The sequence below is a fragment of the Lithobates pipiens genome, unplaced genomic scaffold (genome assembly GCF_037356315.1).
Source record: "Lithobates pipiens isolate NorthernLeopardFrog02 unplaced genomic scaffold, aLitPip1_a1.2 Scaffold_8, whole genome shotgun sequence".
In the NCBI taxonomy this organism is placed as follows: domain Eukaryota; kingdom Metazoa; phylum Chordata; class Amphibia; order Anura; family Ranidae; genus Lithobates; species Lithobates pipiens.
The window spans coordinates 80381498-80408802 of NW_027507903.1; the positions used below are offsets into that span (position 1 = coordinate 80381498).

The following is a 27305-nucleotide window of genomic DNA, read 5'->3' on the forward strand; positions in this document are numbered from 1 at the left end:
AGTAGAAAACAGGTCAGGGAAGCTGCCAAGAGGCCTACAGCAACATTAAAGGAGCTGCAGGACTATCTGGCAAGTACTGGCTGTGTGGTACATGTGACAACAATCTCCCAAATTCTTCATATGTCTGGACTATGGGGTAGAGTGGTAAGACGTATGTGTTATGGTCTGATGAAACCAAGGTTGAACTTTTTGGCCATAATTACAAAATATATGTTTGGTGCAAAAACAACACTGCACATCACCAAAAGAACACCATACCCACAGTGAAGCATGGTGGTGGCAGCATCATGCTTTTTTTCAGCTCAAGGTAGAGAGAATTATGAACAGTTCCAAATACCAGTCAATATTGGCACAAAACCTTCAGGCTTCTGCTAGAGGGCTGAGCACGAAGAGGAACTTCATCTTTCAGCATGACAACAGCCCAAAGCATACATCCAAATTAACAAAGGAGTGTCTTCGCCAGAAGACGATTAAAGTTTTGGGATGGCCAAAATGTCCAGACCTGAATCCGATTCAAAATCTGTGGGGTGATCTGAAGAGGGCTGTGCACAGGAGATGCCCTCACAATCTGACAGATTTGGAGTGTTTTTGCAAAGAGTTGGCAAATACTGCCAAATCAAGGATGTGCCAAGCTGATAGACTCGTACCCAAAAAGACTGAGTGCTGGAATAAAATTAAAAGGTGCTTCAACAAAGTATTAGTTTAAGGGTGTGCACACTTATGCAGCCATATTATTTTATTTTTACTTCCCTCCAGCTAAAAGATTTCAGTTTGGTGTTCAACTGAGTTGTACAGTTTATAGGTCACATTAAAAGGTGAAAAAAAGTTCTGAAATGCTTTATCTTTGTCTCGTTTTTTTTACATCACAGAAACCTGACATTTTAACAGGGGTGTGTAAACTTTTTATATCCACTGTAGATTTACCAACATTGGGACAAGGCTACCCATCTAGTACTGGTACAGTGAAAGGTTCAGCTATGATAATACTCTATAAAAGCACAAATTACCTTTAATGCAGAATCTTACCAGTTTCTGTCTGGCTGAATGTGTACTGACTACTTGAGGAAAAGCTCATGTTAAGATCATTGATTTCAGTGGCATCCTCTGGAATTTCTTCTTCCTCTTCTTCTCCTTGAGTCCCAGCTTCATCTGTCTTGGGAGGATCCAAAGTGACAATGTCCGAGTCATCACTGACGGCCTCGCAGTGACCATCGTCAACCGGGATACCTTCCTTATTGCCACATTCTGCACTTATAGGCGAGTTATCAGATACTGCATCCGAAGAGGATAGACCCTTACAAAAGTGAGAGAAAAATACAATTACATTACAAAGTATAAGCTATTTGTTTATCCTTTAAAAGGACATGGGTACATTTACAGGAACAATAAATTATAGGGGAAGTCCACTACATAAAGCAGGGGTAGGGAACCTTGGCACCCCAGTTGTGGTGAAATTACAAGTCCTACCATTCCTCTGGCTCTGGGAGTCATGCTTGTGGCCTGCAACACCACACAAGACTTTTAGTTCCATAACAGGTAGTGTGCCAAGGTTTCCAACCCCTGGCATAAAGTCTAAACCTAAAATGCAAATGGGCAACATTTCTCCAGTTAACCACTTGACCCCCAAGTCTTTTCTGGCACTTTTTGCTTACATGTAAAAATCTGTATTTTTAGCTAGAAAATTACTCAGAACCCCAAAACATTATATATAGTATATACACTATCTCACAAAAGTGAGTACACCCCTCACATTTTTGTAAATATGTTATATTTATATTATATCTTTTATCTTTTCATGTGACAACACTGAAGAAATTACTTTGCTACAATGTAGAGTAGTGAGTGTACTGCTTGTATAAGGGCTCTTTCAGACGTGCGGACTGTTCAGTACCATCTGTCAGTTTTTTTCAGCAGATCTGAACGGCCGCTCCATACAGCTCTATGAAGCGACGGATGTCAGCAGTGACATGTCTGCTGACATCCGATCCGCCCCGCAAAATCCAGATGGATGGAAACCCTATTTTATAACCGTCTGGCGGATCAGATGAAAAACGGACAAGCGCTTCGTAATCATCCGATTCCCCATAGAGGAGAGCAGAGATATGACAGGTCTGTCCCTCGATTTGTCATCTGCCGGCTCAGCGAGGATCAAAAGGGCGATCCCTGCCAAGCAAGCAGATGACTTAATACAGATCTGGACATGTGAAATGGGCCTAACAGTGTCAATTTGTTGTGCCCTCAAAATATTTCAACACACAGCCATTAATGTCTAAACTGCTGGCAACAAAAGTGAGTACAACCCTAAGTGAAAATGTCCATATTTGGCCCAAAGTGTCAATATTTTATATTACACATATATACCATTATATTCCACCACTGCCTTAACCCTCTTGGGCATGGAGTTCACCAGAGCTTCTCAGGTTGCCACTGGAGTACTCTTTCACTCTTCCACAATGACATCAGAGAGCTGGTGGATGTTAGGCTGGATTCACACCTATGCATTTTTTGCGCTTTTTGCATTTTGCAGATTTGCTCTACAGAACGTGTTCCATAGGAAACAATGTTAAATGACTGCAGTGCAAATCTGCAAAACGCAAAAAGCACTAAAACTGCATAGGTGTGAATCCAGCCTTAGAGAGCTTGCGCTCCTCCACCTTCCATTTGAGGATGTCCCACAAATGCTGAATAGGGTTTAGGTCTGGAAACATGTTTGGCCAGTCCATGACTTTTACCCTCAGCTTCTTTAGCAAGGCAATGGTCACCTTGGAGGTGTGTTTGGGGTCGTTATGTTGGAATACTGCCCTGAAGCCCAGTCTCTGAAGGAAGAGGATCATGCTCTGCTTCAGTATGTCACAGTACATGTTGACATTCATGGTTCCCTCAATTAACTGTAGTACCCCAGTCATGAAGCCCAAGACCGTGACACTCCCACCACCATGCTTGACTGTAAGCAGGACACACTTGTCTTTGCACTCCTCATCTGGTTGCCACGAAGACGGAAGTAGACCCCCGGAGCTGTGCAATAAACAATTTTAACCCTTGTGTGTTGTTTTTTTTTTTACTTTTTTTCACAGGTGAATGGGTAGGGGTACATTGTACCCCATACTCATTCACATAGGGTGGGGGGCCAGGATCCGAAGGCCCCCTTATTAAAGGGGGCTCCCGGATTCCGATAAGCCCCCCGCCCGCAGACCCCGACAACCAACGGCCAGGGTTGTCGGGAAGAGGCCCTTGTCCTCATCAACATGGGTACAAGGTGCTTTGGCACCCCCCCCCCATGTTGAGGGTCACGCGGCCTGGTACGGCTCAGGCGGAGGGGGGCGCTCGCTCGTCCCCACCCCCTTTCCTGGCCAGCTGGGTAGCATGCTCGGATAAGGGTCTGATATGGACCTGGGGGGGGGGAACCCCACGCTAATTTTTGGGCATAGGGATTCCCCTTTAAGTCCATACCAGGTGACGGGGCCAGCCACGCCTCCTTCGCTGGACCTGTTCTGCGTGTGTGGGCGAGTCCGTTCATTTCAAAAGTACGGCGGATAGTCCGCCGGAAGTAGTACGCCATATTAGTCCGCCGCAAAAGTGCCGTGTGTGGGCAGGTAGCTCGTTCGGAAAGTCCGGCGGACAGTACGGCGGAAAGTCTGCCAGACTAAGTCCGCCAGATAGTCTGCTACGTGTGTACGCGGCCTTACACTGCATTTGCACAGCGGTTATTCAAAATGCTATTTTTTGGGGGGGACACAGATTTTTACAAAAATGTAATGCACAAAAAAACAAAAACAAAACACACACCTTATAATATCCAATTGTTTGGTAAACTTAAAAGATGATGTTAAACAGTGTAGATACCAAACATGTCACACTTTAAAACTGCGCATGCCTGTACGACTATGTAAATTTTACTATCCATAGGCAGCGCTTTAAAAGCCCTTACAAGTTACCACTTTAGAGTTACACAGGAGGTCTGGTGCTAGAATTACTGTCCATGATCTGACATTAGCAGTGATACTTCACATATGTGGGATGATCGTTATTTGTGTGCATGTAGGGCCGTGTGTGTTCATCTTTGCACGCATAGGGGACGTGGGAGGAGCTTTAAAATGTTTTTTTTTTTCATTATTTTGACACCGTCAGTCAGGAAGTGGTTAATAGAGAGAAGTGTAACAAACACTGTAGTGCCTGTGGTTATAATGTATGGATACCAGCATTAGCTTAGGTTCACGTTGGAGCGATTTGGCATGGCAAATTGTACCGTCTGAGTCGGTGCTACACCGCACCGATTCACAAAAGTAGTTTCTGTACTACTTTTGGGGACTTCGGGGTGAAATTTCCATAGACATCTGTGCAACAACCCGCACCGACGTCTCTGAAATCACCTCAGAAGAAGTCGGGACTGACATGCAGGAAAGAAATTGTGCTCAAGTTCAGATTTAATTCCCGCTGTCAGTGTGAACCTGGGTATACTGATAATACTTGTGAACATGTTTTGGAGTAGCAGCATTTTTAACTGTTTGCTGTTCCAAATAGCATTTTTGTGGCATCCAGATAAACAGCAACAGAGAAGAGATGCGGGCTTACACACAAAAATGCAAGAGCAGTACACAATGCCTTGGTGTTTAGAACTTCTCCCTTGTAGCACTGGGGGGGGGGGGTCCTCGACTGGAATCCCAGCCAGGACACTTTCTACATTTAGTTTGCATGTTCTCTCTATGTTTGTGGCGATTTCCTCTGGGTACTCTGGTTTCCTCCCACACTCCAAAGACATGCTGATATGTTAACTGGATCTAGAATACAGTGCATTCGGAAAGTATTCATAGCACTTCACTTTTTCCACATTTTGTTATATTGTAATATAACAATTATTCCAAATAGATTAAATTCATTATTTCTTTAAAATTCTACAAATACCCCATAATGACACAGTGAAAGAAGTTAGTTTGAAATCTTTGCAAATTTATAAAAAAATCACATGTACATAAGAATTTACAGCCTTTGCTCAAAACTTTGTTGAAGCACCTTTAACACCAATTACAGCCTCAAGTATTTTTGAGTATGATGCTACAAGCTTGGCACACCTATTTTTTGGGCAGTTTCTCCTATTCTTTGCAGGACCTCTCAAGCTCCCATCAGGTAAGATGGGGAGCGTCGGTGCACTGACATTTTCAGATCTCTCCAGAGATGTTCAAGTCTGGGCTCTGGTTGGGCCACTCAACGACATTCACAGATTTGCCCCGTAGCCACTTCTTTGTTATCTTGCTTAGGGTCGTTGTCTTGTTGGAAGCTGAACCTTCGCCCCAGTGTGAGGTCCCGATCACTCTGGAGCAGGTTTTCATCAAGGAAGTCTCTGTACATTGCTGCATTCATCTTTCCCTTGATCTGATTAGTCTCCCAGTTCCTGCCACTGAAAAGCACCCCCACAGAATGATGCAGCCATCACTGCTTCACTGTAGGGATGGCATTGGCCAGGTGGGGAGTGGTGCCTGGTTTCCTCCAGACATGAGGCTTGTCATTCAGGCCAAAGAGTTCTATCTGTGTTTCATCAGACCAGAGAATTATCTTGGCCTGAGAGTCTTTCAGGTGCCTTCTGGCAAACTCCAGGTGAGTTGTCAGGTATGTGCCTTTTACTGAGGAGGGACTTCCATCTGGCCACTCTACCATACAGGCCTGATTGGTGGAGTGCTGCATAGATGGTTGTTCTCCTAGAAGTTTCTCCTTTCTCCACAGAGAAATGCTAGAGCTCTGTCAGAGTGACCATCTGGTTCATGATCACCTCCCTAACTAAGGCGCTTCTCCCCTGATCCCTCAGTTTGGCCAGGCAGTCCGCTCTAAGCCCCTGTACACACGGTCGGAGATTTCCACAACCAAATCCATCGGATTTTGTCCGTCAGATTTAGTCTGACGGATTGTGTCCGAAACTGTTGCATACACACGGTCGGACTAAGTTGTCGAAAAATCCGATCTTTCAGAACGTGATGACGTAATTTCGTTACGATGGGACTAGATTCAGGCTAGTAGCCAATAGCTTTGATGTAGGAATTTGATCTGAGCATGCGTGGCACTTGGTCCGATCAAAATTCTCTACACATGATCGGATTACGTCCGACCGGCCCAGTTGGTCAGGAAATATTTCCAACATATTGGAAAATTGGGTCGGACGGAGATTCGGACGGAATCAGTCCGATGCATACCACACACAGTCGGATTATCTGACGACACGGTCCGATAAGACGCATTCCGACGGATTCTCCGACCGTGTGTACGCGGCATAAGAAGAGTCCTGTGTGGTTCCAAACTTTTTCCATTTACGGATGATGGAGGGCACTGTGCTCATTGCAGATATTTTCCTGTACCCTTCCCCAGATCTGTGCCTCGATACAATCCAGTCTCGGAGGTCTACAGTCAACTCATTGAATTCATGGCTTGCTTTGTGCTGTAACATACACTGTTAACTGTAGTAACTTATATAGACAGGCGTGTCCCTTTCCAAATCATGTCCAAGCAACTGATTTTACCACAGGTGGACTCCAAGTTGTAAAAATATCTCAAGGATGATCAGTGGAAACAGGATGCACCTGACCTCAAATTTTGAGTGTGTCATGACAACGGCTGTGAATAATTATGTACATGGGACTTTTTTGTTTTTTATTTTTAACAATTTTGCAAGATTTCAAACAAACTTTTCACGTTGTCATTATGGGGTATCGTTTGTAGAATTTTGAGGAAAATAATTCAATTTAATCCATTTTGAAATAAGGCTGTAAAAGTGAAGCGTTGTAAATACTTCCTGGATGCACTGTATTATATATATATATATATATATATATATATATATATATATATATATATATATATATATATATATATATATATATATAATAGGAACCTTAGGATTGTAAGCTCACTTAGAGCAGGAAATAAAGAAAATTTATATTTCGTAATACACTGCGTAAATTGATAGTTCTATATAAAATAAATAGGAGCATAAAATAACCCAAGTTGGATGAATAAATATAAAACATGCAAAGTTTGAGCTTAAGCAGCACAAAAATGGTAAATTCAGGCCGACAATTTTTTTTTTTTTGCCGATTACAGTTAACAATAGATTTCTTTATTGTGAGTATTTTTTATTAGGATAATGTACTTATTTTTTTATAACTGTTGATAAACCCAGCTATTTCCATTGAGTCACTCTCCAAGTTAGGGGACTGGGAGGGAACTATCCAATCACACCTCTCCAACACAGCACAATGAAGTGTTATATTTTTCTGCAAGGCAAATACTTAGTGCACTGTGTGCATGCATTATGCAACATCTCGGCTATCTTTAGTCATTTCAAGGCTGTCATGAAGTGATTAACCTAGTTAATGTAGAAAAAACACATAGTATGACCATATGGCAGGCTTAGCAGAGAAGCAAACATGTGCGTCGTGGCTGGAGGGTAGGGACAGATGTTTCCAAAGATTTCTCAGTAGGACAGATATGAGTTAACAACTCCATCCAGAAGTTAAACACTGGTGGTGAGTGGAAATGTAAAGCAATGGTAAACTCTCAGCTTTACTTTCTAAAGCTGGCCATAGATGGTTCGAACCATGCATGGGCAGGTTGATTTTACCAAAGTTGAAATTGATCAACTTGGGTACGACCAGCCTCTTTGATTTTTCATGCAATTATTGCTACCCTGTTTCCCCTAAAATAAGACCTAGTGTGATTGTCGGTGATAGCTGCAATAAAAGCCCTACCCCCCAAATAAGCCCTAGTTAAAGTCCTTGTAGGTCTTCTTTTCAGGGTAGGGCTTATTTTTGAGGAAACAGAGTAGGGCTTATTTGGGTGGTAGGGCTTATTGCAGCCAACACCGACAATCACGCTAGGTCTTATTTTAGGGGAAACAGGGTAGTGGCTATAGCAGATAGCAAAAAAATCACTGTGTGTTCACCTGGGCGGGATTCCCGCCCCGAGAACACAATAGCTCCACAGGAGGCATTCCTGCACCAACACCGACTGTGTGGTTGGGAGAATCTAGCGATTTTCTTTCCTTTCCTTTCTTTCGAGGACTGGCTAAAGAATGTACTGCTTTCTATATCACCACATTACACAAAGCTTCCTTCAGTCCCACACCCAGCCCTTAATATTAGATCCACCGATATGTTTTCGGATATGTGCGGTGTTGAAACTTATGGTAGCAGATCATCCCTGCTCATGCCTGTATCTTGCCTACTTTCAATAAACTGTAGGCCCCTTTCACACCGAGACACACACAGGGGCAACACGACTTACAGAGCGACTTGGACACGACTTGAGCGTGATCCACAGCGCGACTTGAAGTCACCTCCAGGACAGGGGACTTTTCCAGTGGCCAATCAGAGCTTATCAGGAAGGAGGGCGCTGCCTGTTTAGTGGGGAGTACCTGAGTAAATACCTTTCTGCTTCCTGTAATGTTGCCTCACTATGAACGGGGATCTGACTTGGAGGCGGTTTCCATTGAAATCAATGGTTTCAAGTCACCTAGAAGTCGGATTGAAGTAGTACAGGAACCTTTTCTGAAGTCAGAGCGACTTCAGTAGTGTACATCAAGAGGCTCTCATTCACCAACATGTTGCGCGACTTAAAGTCAGATCCCAAGTCGCCCTGTGTGAACGGGCTCTGAGGGCTTCTAAACCACCAGTAAAACACTGAGCACTTTTATAGAGCTTTTCAGGCGCTTTTGAAGAGCTTTCCATTCACTTCAATAGAGAGGGGCTTTATTTTCCAGCGCCCTGCCAGCGCACTACCCCAGTGTGAAAGCATTCATTGATTTTAATGGAAATAGGTTTTTGTGAGCTTTTATTTTTATTTATTTTTTTGCGTAAAAGCGTCTCAGTGTGAAAGGGGTCAGTGTTAGCTACAGAAACCCTCCAGCACCAGAATTTTCTTTCACATTTCAAGTTTGAAAATTACTAGCTGATAGTTATAAATGGATCTAAAGACAAAAGGCCGGGTTCACACTATTGCGAATCAGACGCGGTTTCCACCGCATCCAATTCGCACGGTAGGAGATTGTGACCGTGGATACCTGTTTTTGGCAGGTACCTGTCCCCACTTTAGTCGGACCTCACCGCCGACAAGGTACATCCGAAGTTCAGCTCCCTCTACCTTCCCCGGGCCATTCAGAAAGCACAGCGCATACGCAGTAGAGAATCATCTGGGAAGCCACAATGCTTCACTGCTGGTTCCCTTACAGGCTATGGTGAGCAGCGCCCGAGAGCCGATGGACACATTGGCTGGGGTGCGGCCATTGCTGTATTCCAGGACAGGTAATAAGTGTCCTAATGTTAAAAAAGTCAGCAGCTACAGTATGTGTAGCTGCTGACTTTTAAATTTTTCCTTGGGGGGAACTTGAGCACAGCTTTAAAATTTAAGGCAGTATACACTCAGGGACAAATGCTTGTAATGGAAGCAGTCTGTGTTCTGGCCATTCGTCCCTGGGCCCATACTAACCTAAACAAAAGTACCACTAGTTGCATTGTCCAGCACAAGCAGCTGTCGGGCTTTCCTAATTTGACAGGCTGCCATAAGCTGGACTGGATGGTGCGCATCTGTGCCCACCGCTCATACCTAAATGCTTTGGACTGGGGTTAATTTACTAGTGTGCATGGAGTAGCGTGAAAGTCCACATAATCCATGTAATTTTCTCACATGTGTATCCTTGTATATGCTTTTGGAAAGAACTCCAGCCTCTCATCACATGACACTATGTAACTTCCCTATGTATGCAAGATAATACAAAGGCTGGCAATATCTAGCTTGCATAATAACCTTGCTGAAGAACTGGTTTTACGTGGCAGGGATCAAGGGGATTTTAGTTAGTGTCTGGAGCAATTCTCAGAGGCAACTAAGCCGTGTCCCCTGAATGCATGTCAAAAACGTTACTGACAAAACTAGGTTTCAACTTTAATATTCAACTATGAAATGTATGGCCTCATTCACAAATGCAGATGTTACTCTGATCACTCTGGAAAGCGTTCTACCACAGCACTGTGCCACAACCATGTGCATTTAATGCAGTTGTGGCACACAGTCCCATTCACTTGAACAGGGTGCTTTTGATGTATAAAATTTGACACTCTGTGATGGTGGCAATGTATACAGACCTCTGTGCCAGCAATATCGACTTGCCCTTGGGCAGTTCTAAGGTGGATCAACCCTTGGCTGCCCATGTGAATGAGGAGTGAGCTGTATGTTTGTACTTGAAATACTGTGATCACTTCAAAAAGAGTCCACATGCTGGCATTTACAAGCGAGCCTATCTCCATTCACATATATGCAAATTGAATGCATTTTGAACAGCATCCGATTCGCATGACATGTGAACCAAACCAGCTTTCTAGGGAGCCGATGCACATATATGCAGTGGAAGTGCGAATTTGCTCCAAAATTAAGAGACCTATGCGTTTTCTGAGCACCACTGCGGTGCTTTTCAGATGCGAATACCAGGCTCACTGCTGTCTATGGGAACGCATCTGAAGCGCACATCAGTTTTGAACAAATTCAAAAGAGAAAAAAAACAAAACAAAAAAAAAAAAAACCAAGGCCATACTTGGCTCTTATCCGAGCCAGGGAGGGGGGCGAGTGAACACACCCCCGAACTATACCAGGCCACATTGGGGGGGTGCTTTGGGAGATGAAGGCTTCTTTCCCACCCTGGCCAGTGGTTGTGGGGGATCTGCAGGCAGAGGGCTTATCGGAATGTGAAGGAGTATGGAGTACTCATTCACCAAAAAAAAAAAAAAAAAAAGTGTCAAAAAGAAATAAGAACACAGAGACAGTTTTTGACAAATCTTTTATTGAAAAAAAAATCAAAAAATAATGTCCCCCGATGTAGATCCATCCTTAATCACGATAAACGCCCCCGAAAAAAAAAAAAAAAAATAAAAAAAAAAAAAAGAAGGATAGCTCCGTAGCTATCACTGGTTCCTACCATTTCATAATTTTTTTTCACAATCAAAACCTTTATTAAAAAGTTGAAGATTGGCAATTGTACATAGTTATTATATGTAGCATTACAGTTTTGAGTTCGCTTATGATTACAATATAAAACATGTACAAGAAATTTCTTTACCACTTCAATACAGGACCCCCTCCCTGCCAGGACAATTTTCAGTTTTCAGCGCTGCCACACTTTGAATGACAATTGTGCGGTCATGCAACGCTGTACTTAAATTACATTTTTTTAATCACTTTTTTTCCCCATAAATAGAGCTTTCTTTTGGTGGTAATTTTTATCTTTTTCAAAAAAAAAAAAAAGATCAATAATAATAATAAATAAAGTTCAGTTTCTGTCAGTAAATTTTGTAAATAAGAAGTTTTTCTCCTTCACTGATGTGCATTGATGAGGAGGCACTAATGTGCCACACTGATGGTGATGATAAACAGCACTTCCTTGTTTAAATGTGATTGAACACAGCCGATCACATGGCTAAAGAGCTTTGTCATCGACTCTTTGCCGAGACTGGGGTCATGCCGTGTCCCTAGCGCAAGGGAGCAGGGACACTGGGGTGACGTTATATGATCTTGTCCCAGAACGATAAGGGACCCGCTGTCATTTTAATATATACGGTGGGAAGGAGGTAGTTAAGGAGCGGGGCCACATTACCAGGTGACCCCACCCCCTTGCAACATTGGCAGGTGCATGCTGGGTTGATGACATCACAGGGAGGCATTCTTCGCGATTGCCGCCTGCTAGGCTGCATGCTCCGATAAGGGTCTGGTATGATTTTGGGAGGGACCGCACGCTTTTTTATTTATTTTTTTGGCCTGGAGTTCCTCTTAAAATCTGTACCAGTCCACAATTTTTTATTGCCACCAACGATTTTTTTCTTTACATTCAGTGGTGAACACCGCTGACAGCATATGAGTCATCTGCTAAGGACGTGGCCGCTGGCTTCACGGCCTACTCCTTAACAACCAGTTACTGTTAAAGATGGCGGTGGCCGTCAGCTCCAAAAAATTTGTATCTGAACTGTATTTAAAATTTGCAGCTGAACAGCTGCTCTAGAAAAACTCATTGAGAATGGAGGGGAAATTCCCCCCCGGACATGTGTACCTAGCCTAATATTAGCCATTTGCCGACCGGCTCATGCAGATATACGTCGGCAGAATGGCTCTGTGGAACAAAACCCTCTATGGGTACATTGTTCCCTTTAAGAGCCGCCAGGGGGATCGATCGCCGCCAGCTGCCTGCGATCGCGGGCACGAGAGCCAGATTGGCAATTTTTAAGGGTAAACACAAAAATCCCTGTTCTGTCAGGGGAAAGGAGACATATCACTGTTCGTACTTAGTAGGAACAAATGTTATATCTCCTCCCCCCAGTCAGTCCTATTCCCATACAGTTAGAAACACTAAGACTCCTTTCACACTGGGGCATTTTTCAGGTGCTTTAGCTTAAAAAAAAAAAAAAAAAAAAAAAAAAGCGTCTGTAAAGTGCCTGAAAGAAGCCGCAACTGCAATCCCAATGTGAAAGCCCAAGTGCTTTCACACTGAGGCGCTGCGCTGGCAGGGCGTCAAAAAAAGTCCTTCAAGCAGCTTCTTTGCAGCGCTTTAGGAGCATACACCGATCCTAAAGCGCCCCTTCCCATTGAAATCAGTGGGAAGCGACTGCAAAGCGCTTTTGGCAGCAGCGCTTTGTGGGCGCTTTTAACCCTTTATTTGGCCACTAGCAGGGGTTAAAAGTGCTCGAAATACGATGGTAAAGCGCCGCTAGTTTAAGCGGCACTTTACAAGCTTTTTTCGGGCACTGGCAGTGTGAAAGGGCTCTTAAAGCACTTGGGCTTTCACATTAGGATTGCAGATGAGGCTTCTTTCAAGCGCTTTACAGACTTTTTTTTTTTTTTTTTTTTAACGCTGAAGTGTCTGAAAAACACCTGAAAAACGCCCCAGTGTGAAAGGGGTCTAACTAGGGAACACAGTTAAACCCTTCCCTACCAGTGACATTTACACAGTAATCAGTGCATTTTTATAGCTCTGATTGCTATATAAATGTCAAATCTGCCGCAATGTCACAGTACCACTTTAAAAAAAAAAAAAAAAAAAAAAGCCATAAATCTTTCCCATAATTTGTAGACGCTATAACTTTTGCGCAGACCAATCAATATAACCTTATTGCGATTTTTGATTACCAAAAATTTGTAGAAGAATATATATTGGCCTAAACTGATGAAGAAATTTGTTTTTTTTTAAAACATTTTTGGGGCTATTATAGCAAAAAGTCGAAAAAATTGATTTTTTTCCCTTCAAAATTATCGCTCTTTTTGTTTATATCGCAAAAAATAAAAACCAGAGGTAATCAAAAAAAGAAAGTTCTATTTGTGGAGGGAAAAAAAAAAAAAGGCACACATTTAATTTGGGTACAGCATTGCATGACCGTGCAAATTGTAAGTTAAAAGCAACGCAGTGCCAAATTGTAAAAAGTGCTCTGGTCAAAAAGGGGGTAAAATCTTCAGGGGTTGAAGTGGTTAAACACCCTTGTGTTCCCAATTCTTAAAAAAAAAAAAAAAAACCCTTATATTTTATAAATCCCATATACATGCTGTAACTATACTGAAAGTTACCATATGCTGGTAGATAAAAATCACCTGGCATCGTTACTGGATTGGGAACAGTCTCGTATTGAAGAGATATACATCCCATATTTCTTTACAACACATGCCTACCTCAGCAATCAGCAAATGTTCTTCTGTAGTAGATTGTAAATTCTCTACAGCAGACAAGGAATCCTCACTGATACATGCATCTATAAATGATTAAACAAGAGACAAATTGGTGCATGGACTTTAAAGTGGAGCTCCACTCCTAAAAATTAATTTTATAATTCTTCTGCTGCATTAAAAACGATAAAAAAACATTTGGGGAAAAAAAAAAAAAAAATAAAAAAAAAAAACAACACTTACTCACCTCTTAATGCCTGTTGCTAGGGGGTCCCTCGTAATCTGCCTCCTTACTCACCTCGGCACCGGAAGCAAGATCACCTCCCCCCCGCCCCTCTAGGCAATCATCTGGGACACGTCGCAGGTGCCAGACGATTGCGCGGCCAGTCACGGTGCACGGCGCCCACAGTTACAATGCCAGCACCGCCGAGCAGAGGGGACGACGAGCGGGGCTTCGATCCCCCGCATCGCTGGACCCTGGGACAGGCAAGTGTCCTATTATTAAAAGTCAGCAGCTGCAGTATTTGTACCTGCTGACTTTAAAATAAAAAAAAATAAAAAATTCTTTAAGCGGAACTCCGCTTTAAATGACATTAAAATGACTCGATTTACACTTTTTAACATTCTTAATTTACCTGGTGCCTCTGGTGGGGAATCTGGCTGCAAATCTTCGACAAATGTCACACTGTTTTCTGAAGGAAGGTCAGCTTCTCCAGTTTCTGAGTGCAGTGTCTCTATATCTGAACCCTAAAAAGGAAAAAAATAAAAATAAATTAATAAGGAAGGAAACATCCATACTATAAGAAAGAAATTGTATAGAAAAGATTTATGTACAACTTTTCAATGTGACACAGCGATTCTGAAAGGCGGTTACTGCTACGATACGCCCTTTTCTAGAAAACCCGCTGCTCTCTGGGAATCTTTTGTCATGTATTATATGTTTATTGGTAATAAGAAAAAAGTTTGCACATGTAGTATGAACAGGTGTATATTATTAGCCTAAAAACTCACAAACCATATAACACAACACAATTACAGTTGTGCCCAAAAGTTTGCATACCCTAGCAGAAATCGTGAAATGTTGGCACCAATATGGAAAATATGACTGATCATGCCAAAAAAAATAAAATAAATAATAATAAAAAAAAAACCCCACACTTTTAAGGATAGTGATCATATGAAGCCATTTATGATCACATTGGCTTCTTTTTTTAAATAAGGATGAAGCCACGAAAAGATCTGGTGAGGCATGTCAAGGTGTTGTTGGGTATATTGCAAGCAGGTTTTACGTGTCATTGGCACAGTAAAGGCTTTTTTCTACCAACTTGACCATGCAGCTCATTTGTGTTCAAGTATCATCGTATTGTGCGATTTGAGCCTGGGTTCACACTAGCTCGATCTGATATCGCATGCCATTCGCACCTGCGCCACCGGCAATTGCCGCTGATTTGGCATGCAATTTGACATGTCAAATCGCATCATCGTGAACCAGGGCTAACTGAACCAGCTAATGTTAGAAACTGACTGGCTACCATTCACAGCTGCACCAGATGTTGCACTCTCCAATTTTAGTAAATTAACCCCAAAGTCTCCATCATCTTCATGTATCTTTTCCATCTTAAGCACCAAGTTGATCCCGACTGTCACCTTTCTTCCTTGTTTTAAACTGACCACACAAAGCACAGGAGCTGATCTGTCTTAGCCCTTGTACACACGGTCGGAGATTCCGACGGAATGTTTCCCATCGGACCGTCTTGTCGGATATTCTGACTGTGTGTGGTCTGCATCGGACTATTTCCGTCGGAATATGCGACGGACCAACTTTTCCAACTTGCCGGTAAAATTTTAAGACAAAATGCTCCGATCAGACATACTCCGACGGACAAAGTGCCACGCATGCTCAGATCAAATTCCTAGACCAAAGCTATTGGCTACTAGCCTGAACGTAGTCCCGTCCTAACGAAATAACACCATCACGTTATGAACAATCGGATTTTCCGACAACTTAGTCCAACCGTGTGTCTGGAATTACTCAGACGGATTTGGTTGTCGGAATCTCCGTGTGTACAAGGGCTTAGCGTGGCCAGTTTTCATCCCTTTGCTGGCCATTAGGAGGTACAGCAGAGGCGTACCTACAGGGGTTGCAATTGCGACCTGGCCCCATCACCTTGATAGAAGGAGACAGAGACACATACACACATATATATATATATATATATATATACACACACACACACACACACACACACACACACACACACGCACACACAGTGCCTCGCGAAAGTATTCGGCCCCCTTGAACTTTTCAGGCTTCAAAACAAAGATATAAAAAAAAAAATTTTTTTTGTGAAGAATCACCAACAAGTGGGACACAATTGTGAAGTGGAACGAAATCTATTGGATATTTTAAACTTTTTTAGCAAATAAAAAACTGAAAAGTGGTGTGTGCAAAATTATTCGGCCCCTTTACTTTCAGTGCAGCAAACTCACTCCAGAAGTTCAGCGAGGATCTCTGAATGATCCAATGTGGTCCTAAATGACTGATGGTGATAAATAGAATCCACCTGTGTGTAATCAAGTCTCTGTATAAATGCACCTGCTCTGTGATAGTCTCAGGTTTCTGTTGAAAGCGCAGAGAGCATCATGAAGACCAAGGAACACACCAGGCAGGTCCGTAATACTGTTGTGGAGAAGTTTAAAGCCGGATTTGGATACAAAAAGATTTCCTAAGCTTTAAACATCCCAAGGAGCACTGTGCAAGCGATCATTTTGAAATGGAAGGGGTATCAGACCACTACAAATCTACCAAGACCTGGCCGTCCCTCTAAACTTTCAGCTCAGACAAGGAGAAGACTGATCAGAGATGCAGCCAAGAGGCCCATGATCACTCTGGATGAACTGCAGAGAACTACAGCTGAGGTGGGAGAGTCTGTCCATAGGACAACAATCAGTCGTACACTGCACAAATCTGGCCTTTATGGAAGAGTGGCAAGAAGAAAGCCATTTCTCAAAGATATCCATAAAAAGTTTTGTCTAAAGTTTGCCACAAGCCACCTGGGAGACACACCAAACATGTGGAAGAAGGTGCTCTGGTCAGATGAAACCAAAATCAAACTTTTTGCCCACAATGCAAAACGATATGTTTGGCGTAAAAGCAACACAACTCATCACCCTCAACACACCATCCCCACTGTCAAACATGGTGGTGGCAGCATCATGGTTTGGGCCTGCTTTTCTTCAGCAGGGACAGGGAAGATGGTTAAAATTGAGGGGAAGATGGATGCAGCCAAATACAGGACCATTCTGGATGAAAACCTGTTGGAGTCTGCAAAAGATCTGAAACTGGGACAGAGATTTATCTTCCAACAAGACAATGATCCCAAACATACAGCCAAATCTACAAAGGAATGGTTCACAAATAAACGTATCCAGGTGTTAGAATGGCCAAGTCAAAGTCCAGACCTGAATCCAATTGAGAATCTGTGGAAAGAGCTGAAAACTGCCGTTCACAAACGCTCTCCATCCAACCTCACTGAGCTCGAGCTGTTTTGCAAGGAAGAATGGGCAAGAATTTCAGTCTCTCGATGTGCAAAACTGATAGAGACATACCCCAAGCCACTTGCAGCTGTAATCGCAGCAAAAGGTAGCTCTACAAAGTATTAACCCAAGGGGGGGGAATAATTTTGCACGCCACACTTTTCATTTTTTTATTAGTTAAAGTTTCAAAAATCCAATAGATTTCGTTCCACTTCACAATTGTGTCCCACTTGTTGGTGATTCTTCACAAAAAATAAAAATGTTATATCTTTATGTTTGAAGCCTGAAATGAGGCAAAAGGTTGAAAAGTTCAAGGGGGCCGAATACTTTCGCAAGGCACTGATAGAGATAGATATATATATATATCTATCTCTAAAAAGAGAGCCAGAGGAGAAGCAGGCATTTAGCACAGTGTTTCACCATGTTTAATATGCTTCAGTTATGATTGAATGGGAAGCTCTGGAAAGAGCAATTCCTGGCCATTCATTCAGTGCAGCCGAGGCTGCAGAGCAAGATTGAGGGCTGTGTCCTTAACCCCCCCCCAGCAGTATTCCCGAGTCTGGCTCGGAGTGATAATTCAGTACCATCAGCGGTAACCCCAAGCCAGACTCAGGATCGCATCACTGGATCCAGGATGTGCTTACTTACCTTGTCCTCTGGATCCAGCGATGTCTCCCCTCACTGCGAGCGTCTTGTCCTCTGCTCGATGTATTACATCGCTGGGCTCCATTCCCTGCGAGCGTTGCAACGCGCGGAGATGGAGAACGGTGCCAAATTCAAAAAGTAAAACACACATTACATACAGTAGAATGTAATCTTACAGATTACATTGCTGTATGTAAATATTTCACATTCCTTTTGTCCCTAGTGGTCTGCCCAGTGCCCCGCATGCAGTTTTATTGAATAAAAACTGTTCTTTCTGCCTGGAAACTGGAGATTGTCCATAGCAACCAAAACTGTCCCTTTACATCAAAAGAGGTTTTAGACCAGCTAGAAACCAGCGATAATAAATTAGAATCACTCGCAGAATTGAGTGATAGCGATTTGTGGGGAGATCTGTCATCAAATACTGAAAAGTAATGACAGTGACAATTCTGCAACTGAGCAAATTTCAGTGTTTGATTTGATTACATAATTAAATCATTTTTATTATTATATTATTATTAGGTAATATTATAATTACATTTTTCAAAATGTATCATACCCGGGATGTCTGCTAGACGCTGGTTTGGACTGATTTAAGATAGTTATTCCTAAGAATTACAGTACTACAATATACAACACCAAATTTCCATGCAAAATAATTGTACCACTTTCAGCACCTAAAATCTGAACTAATCATACCGCCAGGGAGGTTAATCTCGTTTCACCTTTAAAACAGAGAAATATCAGAGTTCTGTTTATACCCCTGATATTTCCCCTAAGCCCCTCCGCCTCTCTATTGGGGGGGGTTCAAAAAATAAACAAACGCACTACTGAAAATCAGTGGAAGAACCACCAGGGTCACAAAGGTTGCACTTGCGACTGGGTCCTGGCATTTTGCCACGAGGCTTGGAGGGAAGAGCTCTGGCCAGGGGTCAGGGCGCCCTTCAGGGTTTCTTGCACCGGGACCCTGAAGGTTCTAATTATGCTACTGAGGTATAGAACATTATTCACAATAAGCTTATAAAGGTGCCTCAGAGAACATTAGCCTGATCTAGCCATTTACAGGGTGAAAGTGTACTCTATGTATATAGGCAAATAAGTTAATGCCGTAACATAGAACACTCAAAGTTTTGCTCTTTTATATATCTTAATTTGCTGATAACACAGGCCTGGACTTATGTTAGGGGTCAGGTCAAAAGCCTGGGAGCTAGAAGAGAAGCTTACCACTGTGGTCAAATGTATGCCAGCGAAACAAAAGCCATCCTTCATTTTTTATCAGTGCAATGTTATAAAAAGTCGAACTTCCGGGAGATGGGGGCCGCGGCCTGGTCTCTCAGAAGTGGGGAACAGTATCTGTCAAAAACAGGCGAGGTAGACGAATAAGCAGAAGTTCCACTTTTCAATGGAACTCTGCTTTAAGTCAATTTTACAAGATTGATATATTAAATACCACTGCACTAAATACAAAAACACAGTATAAGCCAAATCTAAAATTAACATGAGAGGAGCACTGCGGTCCATATGAATCTGTATGGACCAGTTTAAAATATCAAAAGTTGTGTTCTTAGCATGAAGTATAGTTAGCAAGGGGTCATATCTTAACTGTATGTAAAGTTCCTCATATTCCTAGTGGCATTGGCAAAACTGAAAACTTGCATGGCAGAACTCTACCTTCACATCAAAAGTTTCATAACTACTCAAAAATAAGCACGTTGTTGAAGCTCTACCTCATTACCAGTATATCAGCTCCTTGGCAGTCCAGGACCTTACCTGTAGGAAGGGGCATTATCTCAACTTTTCCAGTGCCATCAGAGACCAACAAAGCCCCCAAATGTACCTAATGTCCTACAGGTAAGATCCTGCACCAAAGGGAGCTGACAAACCAGCATCACTGCATTCTAGCGGAGGAAAGTGTTCTGGAAGCAAAAGGTGCAGGAAATTTTGGAACAGGTTTTTCCATGTGCTTTCAGATTCTGCCATATCAATAAAATGGAGTTGACATTTAGCAATGTTGGCAAGGAGCCCAACAACCAGGGTAACAGGCAGGTGACCCAGGGTATATGCCAGGGATGTCCAGGATTAGCAACACCACTGCCTTAATTTCTTTAGCAAGAGAGTTGGCTTTAGCATCTAGATTCTAGAACAAAAGTCTCCAAACTTTTTAAACAAAGGGCCAGTTTAGGGTCCTTCAGACTTTAGTGGGGGCCATACTGTGGAGAGTGGGAGTAGATAATGCCTCAGCCCTGGTGGTCGGAATAGCTCACAATCACCGGTTCCAGTGGGAGGAATACACCCCGTTCCAAAATTATTATGCAAATTCTATTTCAGTGTCACAAAGATTAAATATTTTGTTTTTCAGTTTAACTTGTGGATGGCATGGTGTCTCTGAGCTCGTTTGATCACTGAAAAACAATCTCAGACACCTGTGATAATTAGATTGCCAGGTGAGCCCAATTAAAGTAAAAGTTACTAAGGCTGGGTTCACACCACAGCGATGCGGGAACACCGCGAATCCGCGGCATTTTCCCGCATCGCATGACTCCCGCCGGCAGTTCACACTGCCCTATGCGAACGGCTGGGAGTGTCAATGAAATTTTAATGACACCCCCAGATCCGTCCGCATATCGCAGTGCGATCTGCAGACTCGCACAGGAATCGGATCGCATGGTGTGAACACCCATGCGATCCGATTCTGCTGCGGACCAAAAAAAGGGTCCCGTGCGAGTTTGCTGCGGGAGCGATGCGAATTCAGTCATACCATCTGTATGGCTGAACTCGCATCGCTACGGAGATCGGATGTGATTTGCACTGCTGTGCGGTGCGAATCACATCCGGATCTCCCCCCGCAGCAGTGTGAACCCGGCCTAAAGGAAGGTGTTCCACATTATTAAGCAGAGCACCATTTTCAAGCAATATGGGGAAGAAAAAGGATCTCTCTGCTGCGGAAGAGAGTATAATTTTTTCAATGCCTTGGACAAGGTATGAAAACATTATATATTTCACAAAAATAGTGCGATGATCACGCTTAAGTTAAGAGATTTGTGGTCGATTCAGAGCACAGACGAGTTTCGTGCAGATAAAGGCACATTAAAGAAGATTTCTGCCAGATCCATGCATCGGATCAAGAGAGCAGCTGCTGAAACACCATTACATAGCAGCAAACAGATATTTGAAGCTGCTGGTGCCTTTGGAGTCCCATGGACATCAAGGTGTAGAGTCCTCCAGAGTCTTGCAACTGTGCATAAACCTTCCTTTTGGCCACCACTAACCAATGCTCACAAGCAGAAACAGCTGCATTGGGCAGAAAAATACATGAAGACTAATTTTCAAACAGTCCTGTTCACTGATGAATGATGTGCAACCCTGGATGGTCCAGATGGATGGTGTAGTGGATGGTTGGTGGACAGCCACCCTGTTCCAACAAGGTTGCGACGTGAGCAAGGCGGTGGTGGAGTCATGTTTTGGGCCGGAATCATGGGAAGAGAGCTGGTCGGCCCCTTTAGGGTCCCAGAAGGTGTAAAGAGGACCTCTGCAAAGTATGTGGAGTTCCTGACTGACCACTTCCTTCCCTGGTACAGAAGGAAGAACTATGCTTTCCGTAATAAAATCATCTTCATGCATGACAATGCACCATCTCATGCTGCAAAGAATACCTCTGCATCAATGGTGGCTATGGAGATAAAAAGGAAAGAAAAGTTATGGTGTGGCCTCCATCCTCCTCTGACCTCAATCCTATTGAGAACCTCTTGAGCATCCTCAAGCAAAAGATCTATGAGGGTGGGAGGCAGTTTACATCCAAACAGCAGCTCTGGGAAGCTATTCGGACATCTTGCAAACAAATTCAAGCAGAAACTGTCCAAAAACCTCAATGGATGCAAGACTTGTGAAGCGGTTATCAAATAAGGGATCCCATGTTAAAATGGAACGTGACCTGTTAAAATGTTGTTCAAAGTTTGATTTGAAATAGCTTTTGATTTCAGTAAATATGATGCATACACAACAAATGACAATTTTCACTTCTTTACAACCTATGAAGGGTTTTGAAACTTACTGTGCGTAATAATTTGGAACAGTGCATTGTACATTTTTTTATTTATTTATTTATTTTTTTTTCAAAAATAAAAGGCGGTTAGTTCAATAAAATTTGAAATGTACTTAATAATTGTACTCTTAATAGACAACATGAGAATTATGCTGACTGTTGTTTACATCCATTATTTAGACAAATGAGATCATTGGCATAATAATTTGGAACATGGTGCAGTGCTCCCATCATTGGTGTCAGTGGGAGGGATAGTGCCCATTGTTGGTGTCAGTGGGAGTAATTTATGTTCTATCATTTGTGTCAGTGGGAAGAAATACTCCATTGTTGTTGTCAAAGAGAGGAATAGTGTCCAAAGGGTTGGATAAAGGCAAGCAAAGGGCCACATGCGTCCCACGAACCGCAGTTTTTTGGCGACCACTATTCTACAATATTCCAAAAGTGAGCATGTGACCCAGAATGTAGACACTGGCATAGTGAACATGTTGCCCAATAAAAGAACAAAAGGATAGTTACTTGCCTCATGGTTGATAATTGTCCATCCGCACGAGGATTCACTGTCACTAGAGTTTTCAGACATGTTTTTCTAAAAAATAAAAATAAAATAAATTTAATAAAAAGGCGTCAAGAATTCAGACTACCCGAGGAGAAAGCACAGGCATCAATGTGATTGTAGTCAATTATAAAGTTTTAATACACATGTAGATTAGGGTAAATAGTCAATAGGCACCTCCACCCCACCCCCATTCAGGCCAACTTTCCTCTGAACGCAAACAAAAATTACCTGAACAGGGTTTGAACACTTACAAAAAAATGCACAAGGTACACACGCGGTGTGCACTGCTGATAACCGTAAGTCCTTGTATACAGTAGCCCCAATGGAAGAGGAAGAGGGGACAAAAAGGAGCCTAAAACTTCTGCAGCTCCCGAAACAGGATCCACTCACATGTAGAGAAAAGCACAAGCAGGGCGCTGGAGTTAGTAAAATTAAAAGCAACAAAATTGATTGAACAATAGCACACTTACATGTTAAAAGCACTTTATCCAGCCTGAGGTGGAACGTGGAGAAATCATCAAACAGCACGGTGTCCGATCACGCAGTAGCAAGTAGCAGTAACAAATGAAAACACTAAGGCAGGTAGACTGGCAGCATCTACGACTGCAACCAGAGGCAGCTAGCTGCCAGATGCACTAGGGCAGAGATGGCGAATCTTGGCACCCCAGATGTTTTGAAACTACATTTCCCATGATGCTCACGCACTCTGCAGGGTAGTTGAGCATCATGGGAAATGTAGTTCCAAAACTTCTGGAGTGCCAAGGTACGCCACCACTGCACTAGGCGATACTGGATGCGAGTGGGCCACTAAAGGTTTCGGGGGTGTAACCCCCTTTGTCAAGCTTAACAAACTAAACCAAATCTAAAAACAATGTATGAGGAGCGCAATGGTCCATATGAGTCTGTATTGACCAGTTTCTGGATTATTGACAGTTGCGTTCTTAGTGTGCAAGTATAGTTGTCAAGGGGTTCTGTCTTGATTGTTTGTATCCCTAATTGCATTGGCAAAACCAAGAAATTGAATGGCAGATCAAACGTTTCATAACTGCTTGTCAAAAACAAACAAGTTGCTGCATCTCCATTGGATGCAAACTTTGATTTGAGAAAGGGAGAGGCACCCTCAAAACACGTAGTGGCCCACCTACATATGACATCACCGTGTACATCTGACCATTAGCCTCCTCTGCATGCAGCCGTAGATGCCACTGGTCTGCCTGCCTTGGTGTTTTCATGTGCTGCCGCACTGCTACTGCATGATCGCCCACAGTTTCAGTACATCGTGCTGTTTGATGGTTTCTCTATGTTCCATCTCAGGCTGGATAAAGTGCACTTAACATGTACATTTTCTATTGTTCAATAAATGGCAATGCTTTAGTTCTACCAACTCCAGCATCCTGCTTTGCTTTTCAATTGAAAAGACTATAACAAAGGGCTTCTTTGCAATCTATCAGAAGAGTTTGCTGCATGGCGGTTTGGTCATTATATTTAACCGTTTGTCATGCTAATTACTCTGTTGATTTATGTTCTATTGCAAAGAAAGGATTACTTTTATGAAATATTCCCAAGTACCGAAGAGAGTGTTTTCCATTCCAACTAATAATAATTAAAAGTACAATCTAGACTGAATGCGGTCCAATAAAAAAAAAATAATAATAATATGATGCCATTACTTTACTTGAATATACAAATCCATCTAACAATTAAAAACAACCACATTTATTCATAGAGCTGACCTTCTGGCTTCTAATAAACCACAAGTGTCAACATGACCAATATCTTCATGTATGCAAGGCCGTGGGCTGCCAACCCCGATATAAAGAACACAATTCTGACATTTTATACAGCTCTGCAATGCCTTTCAAATTGTGAGATCTGAAAATTCTTCTATGCTTTTCATCGAAATGGTCTTACCCCGCAGAGCTGTAACCACTGAGATGCAAGAGAAACATCTGCAAGAAATAGTAAAGGAAGCGAGCTTCTTATTTTCTTCTGAAAACCAGAAACTTTTACAGAGCTCCGGTGATTTAAAGCCCAATTTGGGCCATGTTGTGTATTATTTTGCAGTCAAGCTGCATGACAAGTACAGAATATGGCCCCTCGCATACGGGCGTAAAAAAAAGCCGCATTGTAGCGTTTTTCTTTCTATGGATCTAAACACTGGTGCATCATTGTGTAGGAGTCAATGCACAGAGCTGTGTAAAGATCCAGAGTATAAAAATCAGTAAATTATTACGTCTGTGTACAAGAGGCCTATGGGCCTGTGTATTTAAAAGGATTTAAAAAAAAAAAAAAAAAAAAAAGTTAATTATAAAAATAAAGGTTTACTCACCTGCTCTGAGCAATAGTTTTGCAGAGAAGCAAATTATTTATTTATATTATAATATATATATTATTAATAATAATAATAAAAATAATAATAATTAATAAATAAATAATAAGGAAAGCTGGAAATTTGGAGGAGGCTGAGAGCAACAGAAGAGACTTTAAAGTCGTCGTAAAAGGATGAAAGATTTTTACCTTCATGCATTCTATCCATGAAAGTAAAATACCTTGTGTGCTGCTCCCCCCTAATATCTGAGCCCTCAAGCAATGTGCACAAGAGCCTTGGCTTTCTCGGGACTCCTTCTCCTCATTGGCTCCCACTGCTGTCAATCACAGCCAAAGAGGAGAGCGGGGGGGGGGGTCTGAGCTGCAGCTCTTTGTGTCTTAGGCTCCATGCACACTGAAGCTCAAAAAAGCTATTTCTGGACGCCAGATTGCTGGCAGAAAACGCTGGTTGAAAAACCTGCTTTTAACAGCGTTTTATACTAGCGTTAATGAGCGTTAATGAGCGTTTTACAGCGTTAGCGTTAATGGGCGTTTTTTATAAAAATACACAGAGGACACTCCAAAAATCCCACAATGCATTGAAAAATAGAATGCCGAACACTAATGAACGAGCGTTAATGAGCGTTAATGAGCGTTAATGAGCGTTAATGAGCGTTAATGAGCGTTAATGAGCGTTAATGAGCGTTTGTCGTTTTTTGCCTCTGAAAAACGGCACTTTGAACGCGAATTTCTGGCGTTCAGAAAAAAGCCCATAAACTCCACTGCTCATTAAAGCTGAAAAACGTCCATGTGTGCATGGACACATAGGCTAACAGAGTGGAGTTTATGGGCTTTTACAAAAAACGCCCAAACGCCAATAAACTGCAGTTTATCAGCTTCAGTGTGCATGGAGCCTTATAGACATATAGTGCAGGACTTGGGAGCGAGCACGCACCAGTGCCCCCCCCCCCCCGAGCAAGCAGCTTGCTCGGGGGGCACTGGCCAAGGTAGAAGAGCCAGGAGCGCCAGCAGGCGACCTGAGTAGAGGAGGATCAGGGTTGCTCTGTGCAAAAAAACACTGTAGAGAGCAGGTAATTACGACATGTTTGTTTTTTGTTTTTTAAAGCTGAACCTTTAATACCATTTTAAAGGCAAAGCTTGTTTTTCTTTTAGTTTTGGATAGTTGGATAGAATGGAGAGGGATTGGAACATCTGTCAGGTTTTTATTGCGGTCTGTGACCATGTTAAGTAGACTAATACACTATTTGCCCTTTTTAGCATTATCACTGAGAGTGACAGTGAAGAAAATCACACATTTTGGTTTGACATTAGAACAGTGAGAGGGGAAATCTTGCACTGGGGACGTTAGTTCTGTTCACAACTGGGGAATCCCTCTCAATTCCTGTTTTGACTACAGGGACAGGAAGTGAAGGTAAAACTCCCCGATGGGACACAGTAAATTACAAATGCATGGTCCTACGGTCATCTGGAATCCCACCCTGAGAATACATACATACATACATACAAGGGGAGCAGCGTATAACTTACATATACATTCCTCAGGAATCCCCCTGAGGAAGATGCGTCACATCCCTGTATTGACACGCATTGGGGAGGGGCCAGGACAGTACGGAAAGGCAGCCGGTCTGCTTAAGAAGGAGATGCATACCATTTCATACGATCCTGGCGTATAGTTATATTTTCTACAATGGCGCACTAAGTGCATGTGAGTACCCCTGACTGGGACTTGTGTTTAATAAAAAGTTATTTTATATACCAAAACATACACACACGCGATATATTAATGAGCCATCACATATATGAATTACAGCACTTTAGTATTTTTTTTTCTGTGTCACTGCATTAATATTAAACATATTGTGATTCTGTTATATTTCACATTAATATAAGGTAGACGTGATTTAATTAATGCAGATTTGGTTCTAGTGATGTTCAATTCATTACAAAAAAAAAAAAATAATAATTATATATATATATATATATATATATATATATATATATATATATACACACACACACACACACACACACACACACACACACACACACACACACACACACACACACACACACACACACACACCACTTGTGACCACCAGGTATGCCACCCACCGGGGATGCCAATCAGTGCCCATAATTGATGCCAATCAGTGCCTGCCAATAAGTAATGCCCATCAGTGCCATCCAGTGTACATCAGTGCCACCTTGCAGTGCTACCTATCAATGTCCAGCAGTGCTGCCCATCAGTGCCACTTCATTGGTGCCCATCAGTGCAGCCTCAGTGAAGGAGAAAAGTACTTATTTACAAGGTTTTGTAACAGAAACAACATTTTTGTTCTTTATTTTTTATTTGTTTAGCAGAAAATAAAAATCCCAGTAGGTGATCAAACACCACCAAAATAAAGCTCTATTTGTGGGAACAAAATGATAAAAATGTTGTTTGGATACAGTGTAGCATGACCGCGCAATTGTCATTTAAAAAGCGACAGCGCTGAAAGCTGAAAATTGGCTTGTCAGGAAGGG

At 42.4% G+C, this 27305-nt stretch overlaps 1 protein-coding gene across 1 annotated transcript in view; it reads right to left on the reverse strand.

The window, feature by feature from the left end:
* Positions 1-27305, reverse strand: part of CCPG1 (cell cycle progression 1) — a 66677-nt gene that overhangs the window by 35095 nt on the left and 4277 nt on the right. Inside the window, exons 2-5 of the mRNA XM_077468386.1 lie at positions 22419-22484; positions 14310-14421; positions 13681-13760; positions 1027-1294 (exon numbers count right to left, since the gene is read on the reverse strand). Of these exons, the coding sequence (XP_077324512.1) occupies positions 1027-1294; positions 13681-13760; positions 14310-14421; positions 22419-22478 (520 nt within the window). The 5' untranslated portion in view covers positions 22479-22484. The remainder of the gene's footprint in view (positions 1-1026; positions 1295-13680; positions 13761-14309; positions 14422-22418; positions 22485-27305) is intronic.